Source organism: Fusarium vanettenii, assembly GCF_000151355.1.
Source record: "Fusarium vanettenii 77-13-4 chromosome 1 genomic scaffold NECHAsca_1_chr1_3_0, whole genome shotgun sequence".
In the NCBI taxonomy this organism is placed as follows: domain Eukaryota; kingdom Fungi; phylum Ascomycota; class Sordariomycetes; order Hypocreales; family Nectriaceae; genus Fusarium; species Fusarium vanettenii.
Genome location: NW_003315881.1, coordinates 3,456,030 through 3,463,144, shown reverse-complemented (window position 1 = coordinate 3,463,144; position 7,115 = coordinate 3,456,030). Strand labels below are relative to the sequence as shown.

General features: G+C 54.7%; 1 protein-coding gene across 1 annotated transcript; it reads left to right on the top strand.

The window, feature by feature from the left end:
* Positions 1-2,795: 2,795 nt before the first annotated feature.
* On the top strand, positions 2,796-4,642 carry NECHADRAFT_75341 (glycosyltransferase family 2; the record flags this gene model as incomplete). Its single annotated transcript, XM_003054483.1, has 4 exons — positions 2,796-2,926; positions 3,069-3,923; positions 3,978-4,272; positions 4,328-4,642. The coding sequence occupies 4 exons, from the start codon at positions 2,796-2,798 to the stop codon at positions 4,640-4,642; spliced, it is 1,596 nt and encodes a 531-aa protein (XP_003054529.1).
* Between the last annotated feature and the right edge of the window lie 2,473 nt (positions 4,643-7,115).

Below are 7,115 nucleotides of genomic sequence, written 5' to 3'. Positions count from 1 at the left end.
TATGCGATGTGATGTGATGATGCATTTCGCCTGGCCACTTCACCTGTGTATGCGTCTTGTCAATTCTCTCATCCTGCGCGGATAGGGCACGGCAATCAATCCCATCTGTCCTCCGAGTCAGTTCATTACTCGAGTAGGTTGGCCATGCGACTCCAGGGTGGTATATGTTGGATCGGGGTAGCAAGAGATCGCCTACCTCCCCAGCACACGATGCTTCAGGTATCCAGTTCGTGCAAATGCAAACGGTATAGTAGTTCTAACCGGGCGCGAAGTTGAGACCAGGCGTTCAAGTTATGCCGGCTCCTTACGTAGGTACTCCGCCCTTCCCCACCACATCAAGTTCAGTTGCTCCAGGAAGGATATTTTCATCTACGTACCTTGCTCTCTGACGGATACCTTGGTGAATCCACATGTCAGCGTCAAATCTCTGGTCAACAACAACCACGATAAAGTCGGCGTCAAGCAGATATGGAGGTAGGTTGGAGGGTTGGAGCACGGGCTGCCCAGGCTGGAAGTACGTCGGGAGGTACCTTCCTCTACCAACGAACAAGACAAGTCGTACCTGCCTCCATCTGGATGTATCGAGGTTCCCCGCCATGGATCATTCAGGTTGAACTCCATGCCTCAGCCCCCTTGGGTGATATCGCTCCCTCCTCAAGCTACATCCTGGATACCTTACATGGCCCTGGGCTTCTCCATACTCTGACTTCTCACTTCTCATCTTCCGAGGTACTAAGCTATCTCCGCCCTCGCCCCAACATAGCACAGCAGTGCCTGGCGTGTCAGGGCACAGTTCCTGCATCCATGGATGGATGTGAATACACGCCGTGATATTCGATATCAAATTGCTTTTTGGTCAACCGTCGCCCGTTTCGCCACTGCTGGTTGGACAATGGGTCCACTGGCGTCTCCTCTTGTCTCGACATCTCAAATTAACCACATGGGGCCGCATCCAGTCCCGCATCTGCTGTTTATCTGCTGGATTCCACAGGGTTCACCTTGGGGCCTCAGACGCAAGACGCCATCTTTGTTAGATCCCGACATGACGAGCATGTCCATCTTGCCACGAATGAGCTGCGGATGGGCTGGCATGTCCCCAGGTGAGATTGCGCATCATGTCGCAGGTCCCTTAGCCCTCAAGGACCACCCCAAGCACCAAGGTCCCTGGTTCCGTACAAGCCTCCAGCGACCAAAATCCACTCCCCACAAGATGCCTCACCAGGTCCATGCTGAGTGGTTGTCTTGGCCATGGCTTGTGCTCACTCGCGCCAGCGAGAGGAGGAGAGATCCACACGCTAACACGAGCCAGGTCCCATGTCTCCTCTCCCGCCCGTAGTCATCGACGCCATTGAGGGTTGCGAGAAACCCTGCCGCCAGGACCCCAGAGGCAAAAGAACGACAACGACCAGGTCCATGATGTGCGCCGCGGGCCGAGCAGCACTGGCCATGGGCCGTCAGCGGGCACGAGACGTGATCCTCATGCGCCAGCCCAGAGTCGGCGCCACGATGCATCGGCCCTGGAGAAGCGAACGGGCTTGCTCGAGGTACCTATCCGGTACAGGACAGTACCTGGTTAGCCCAAGGCAAAGGCAGGGTGCTGAGGTTCGCTCGCGTCGACGAACCTGCGTGCCCGTGTCCCGTACCTACAGGCGACTCCCCACTTGCTCGCTCCAGTATTCGTCGACGGCTTGCAGTAGGAACAAGGACACAAGACAGCAAGCAGGAAAAACCAGAAACGATTCGTACCGGTCCCGGTAGTCGGGCGGCCGGGGTCGGCGTCGAACGGACTCAACTGGCTCGTAGCGACGCCTCTCTGGACGGCGCGCCAGTGTCTAATCTCAGCACACCCCCTCCCTCACCTCAACCCCAATTGCGCTACTAACTAGTTACATAGGTTGTGCCCTCTCTGTCCCAAGTCGAGCCGCCGCCGCAATACATGGGTCCTCCAACCCTCCAAACCCTCCATCCAACCCCTCGCTCCCCACTGGTCCTAATGCAATGAGCGCAGGAGCCAATGCACCCCTGCCGTCTTGTCCGTTGTCCAGACCAAGATCAATCTCGACAGAGCTCGCGCGCTTGTTTGTACTATGGTACGTAGTTGCCGCCCTACCAGCGTGCCACCAAGAACGAGGTACACAGAGAGATGGCCCACGGCAGGCCTCAAGGACCCTCTCTTCTCCATGTTCATGCATGGCCCGTTTTGGAGACGGGGTTTGGCATAGGTATATATCGTAGACCCGTTCCCCCAGCCTCGACCCCAGCCGTTATCATCGCCACTACCTCTCTTCCTCCTCCTCGTTCTTCTTCCATCGGCCAATTCACCCTGCCATGGCCGTGTCTGAATAGTCCCCTTTCCGTCCTTGTATATTATCCTGTCTTGGCCCTCGTCCGGTTCCTCGAGTCTTGCCGCGGTGCGAGTGTGTGTCTGTGGTGCATAGTCTTTTGCCTTGGTCCTTCGCAGCGTCTCTTCTTCACTTCCACCTTACCACGACCATCTGGACGGATAATCACTGTCCAATTCACATCACGAGACCCGAAATTCACTATATCCTCTCAAATCACCCTCTCCACCTTCGTTCGATTGGACATCCTCCGCCTCTTCACCACCCTACGAGGCTGCAAAGCAGCATCACCATTACTATAAGCAAAAGTGCTCTTGAGAGCCTTTGCTCATAGTCTTGGACTTCAACCAACAGCCACCGTGTCTTACGGATATTCCCCCATCCCCCGGAGGGGATAAACAGCACCCTTCGCCTACCGCACCTTGGAACTTTCAGCACCCCTCACAGCTCACCATGTATGAGCCTGAGACAGAAAACTTTGGGCGAGCTCCCCTGCCCTTGACTGGAATCCTGTCATTCTCGATGCCCTCGTTTGACTTTTGGTATTCGACAACCTTTTGGATCTTCTTGTTCTGGGGACTTTGGTAAGTGGACCCTTTTACGCCGCGGCCTCTGGGTCCACGCTCTCCGATTCTCGCAACACCCCATATCGTGTACCAGAGAGACAGATTCGACCTCACGGCGAAAGGCTCAGCTCAATAAAACCAGGTCTAACTTTTTTGCTAGGATTCATCGTTATTTCCGGCTTCTGGTTCACTGCGTCAGCCATTGGAGCTACAAGTCTAAGCCCATCCCAAACAAGCCTACCTTCACCAACAAGGATGTCACCGTGGTTATTCCCACCATCCACAACGCCTTTGAGGAACTTCGCCCTTCTCTCCAGAGCATCCTGGCTTGCGAGCCAGCTGAACTGATCATGGTCACCACGCATGACAAGCGAAAGGACCTTCAGCGACTGGCTGACTCATTAAATTACCCCAAGGTTCGCGTCTTCGATACTCCCATCGCCAACAAGCGTCTTCAGGTGTGCGAGGCCCTGCCCAAAGTGGAGACCCCCATCACCATCATGGCCGACGACGATGTGACCTGGCCTTCCACCCTCATGCCCTGGATCCTTGCTCCGTTTGAGGACCCCCAAATTGGTGGTGTCGGAACTTGCCAGCGGGTTCGTCGAGAGCACGATGCTTCTTGGTCAACCCGAGCCTGGAACTGGCTGGGCGCAGCTTACATTGAGCGTCGCAACTTTGAGATCTCGGCTACCCACAACATTGACGGCGGCACATCTTGCATGTCTGGACGCACTGGCGCCTATCGTTCCGAGATTCTGTCGAGCCACGACTTCCTTCACGGCTTCAAGAACGAGAAGTGGAGGAAGTGGATTCTGAACGCTGACGATGACAACTTTGTGACTCGTTGGCTCGTGAGCCACCAGTGGAAGACCTGGATTCAGTACGAGAAGGAGTGCGAGATTGAGACGACCCTCGAGAACAGCCACAAGTTTTTGTACCAGTGCTCGCGTTGGGCACGCAGCAACTGGCGAAGCAACTGGACCAGCCTGGTCACTGAGCGATATGTCTGGAAGTGAGTGAATGAAAACATTTAGTGTCAGGATGATTCTCCTAACAAAAGAAACAGGCAGCAATGGTGGTGCACTTACGCTCTCCACATCGCGACTTTTACCTCCCTGGCCTTTCTCACCGACCCCCTGCTTCTCGCCTCGTGCTGGTGGGCGACGGCCGACTGGGATATCCAGAACCGCCGATACGCTTTCTGGGCTCAGTTTATTTACATGTTTGCTTTTACCAAGGTGGTCAAGCTTATGGGCCTGTTCCTCCGAAACCCCAGCGATGTCATCTTTCTCCCGGTGTCAATCCTGTTTGGGTATTTCCACGGACTGGTCAAGCTGTACGCCTTGGTCACTCTTAATATGGTACGTTACGAAGTTATCAGAATTGCAATTATCTCGCTAACCAGGTTGACAACAGACGTCCTGGGGCAGCCGAGCCGACGGAGACACCAACGATGAGCAGCGTTTGGCCCCGGCCCCGCAGCCGTCGATTGTTCTCAAGACACCCCCTGGAAAGGGTTCGCTCATCCGCTACAACGCTCGCCAGAAGGGACGGCCAGCGCAAGGACGGGGAGCGCAGTACGGCGCGTGGGAGAAGAGCGGCTATGCCGCCTACGACTCGAGCACCTCGTATATGCCTATACGGGTGCATACGCCTTTGACAATAACGCCCGAAGACACCAAGCTGCAAACGAACGGAAATTCGTTCAGCCAAGAGTGTCGGGCAATGTGACCAGGCGACGAAACGACTTTGATGAGGCCATGAGCAACGTTTTTCATATTTGCATGGGACATTTGTACGAGACCAATTAGGTCACAGGGAATTTGATGTTTTTTTTTCCGCCGAATTTTTTCAAACAACCGCATCACACCACTACCACCCCCAAAAAAACAAGGGACGGACCGGAGTCAAGGGGAGGGATCAGGCGAGGGTTATCTTCAGGGGTTTGAACAAAAAAAAAAGTTTCTGCTTTCTGCATGAGAGACGATGAAGAGGCTTTTTTCCGGCCGATGGCCGCTACAGGGACCCAGCGAGTTGTCTCCCGCCTGGAATGGGATATTTCCAAGGTGGATGAACGACGCTCCAGGTCCTAGACGGCGAGCTTTTCTGGACCTAATTTTGGAGGGTGAAAAGCAGTCATAGATGGCAGTGGTGGCCGCTAGCCGCTTGACTTGCTAACCAAGCCCGGGCTCAAGTCGTCTCTCGTCTTGTAACAAATTGGGCATGGGTTGAATCATTGAAGGTCTTTCTTTTCTAATTATTTGTGTGTTTGTGTGTGTGTGTGTGTGTGTGTGTGTGTGTGTGTTTGTGTGTGTGGTGCGGGAAACATGGCAACGGGCAAAGACTCGGAATCGGACTATGGGAACAAAAGAGGCCACATCCAAGACATGTGAGACACTTTGATAATGAAAACCTTGGGAGTATACTGGAAACTCCTGATTTTGGCAACACTATGGTACCTTTGTCTGGCCTGTGACTTGTGTTCTCTGATAGCTTCATATCGAAGCAGCCATTACGCGGACATAGTGACGCGGATATGTCTTGGTCGTCAGCCCACCTTGGGGGAGAAAAATGCCCGTTAGTCAAGCACGAGGTGAGATGGTGGTGTCGTTGACGATGGCTTGGAGGTTAGTGATGACAGCCCTAGCCAAGATGGGATTCTCAGATGCGATCTGTGATTACCACCCGTCTAGTGGATGGCACCAAGGCCCACAACGACGACGACGACGCCCGAGTTGATGGAGTGAGGCCGCCCAGAGAGGGAAAGGGCCTGGCTAGTCATGTCGACAAGGAGCCCAGCCCAGCCAACCTCGAATTTATCCTGCTGCGCAACATGTGTTTGGTGGCCTGGTTGAATCTTGAACCTGCCACACTATCTTTGGCTCGTGCTCAGCCTGTCTCACATCTCACAAGCGCTAGATGATGACGATACAGGTTGCCACAAAGTCTAAAAGTTACTGTGTATGGACAGTGCCGTGCGCAGAAGAGGCCCGAGATATCCAGGGTCCTGCCCCGTTTGGCATTCGCGACTCCAAGTCACAAAGTCAAATGCACGACTCGTGCGTGGCCGTGGATCAACACGGCTTTGCACCTTTTCTGTCAATTTCCGGGTCCCTCTGATTACCGTTGCATTCTGGCGGGCCTCGATGAGTTGCAGACAGGGGGAGCTCTCATCAATAAACAATGGACCTTGAAACCCCCCGCAATCGTTGCATCGCGGGCTCCGCTTTCCCCTCCTCGCCGGTCAAACCAAGACAGGGCTGATTACCATTGCTGCTGCAGGATTTTGGTTGAAGAGAAAGCGGGCTGTGTGCTAGTGTCGTTCAATGCTCGCTCCAGCGAAGGCGGCGTGAGGTCGGCAGTAAAACGGGTACGTAATGAGGCTGCTATTGGGGGGAGGGGTTTGATGAGGTTCGTTGAGGGCTGGTGTGCGCTGCATTGCACTCCAAGGATAGACGCCGGTGGACAAGACCAGGGTTCGCAAAGCCAAGCTAAGCATCTCTGGAGTGGGATCGGCCGCAGCTTCGCTTGGCTCGATATGACGGACGACCCTCGTCTCTTTGGCGCGGGGTTTTCTGCTATCCACTCAGATATCACCTTGTGAGACAGACGACGCAAGGTACCTACGTACATCTGGCGGCTAGCCTGACCCTCAAGTCTGGGGGTGTGGGCAATTGAATTGGTGCCGTCCTTGTCAGCATCGCCGACATCGTGAGCATCGTAAACACGACACGGCCGCAACGAAGGCTTTGTTGTCCTTGCCGTTCGCGATCCCCCCTCCTCTGCACATGCACGGACAGACAGTGGACGGTGGTGGTGGTGGAGGTGGCGGCGGCCACAACACAGATGCTTCTGCACGATGCAGGTCGTGGGGGATGGTGGCGGGAGGTTGTCGTGATGTTGGTTCTTGTTTTTGTTTTTGCGGGCCTTGGTGCTGCTCGTCTGCACGCAACATCTGACAGCGCACGCTCAGTGGGTGCCATTGGGCCGCCTCAACATGATGGGTGCCATAGGCACACGATCAATGCTGTTGCATGCCTTGATACGTATTTCCTCCTATGCAGTGCAGGAGATATTGGCCATGGCTTGCTCGAGACTATGTGAGCATCGTGTGTTGCCAGAGCTGGTTGAGGTACTCCTCCGTATAGCATCGGGTCAAACTCAGCTGCTCGCAAGCCACCCCGTGTGGAGGAACTCGAGATCT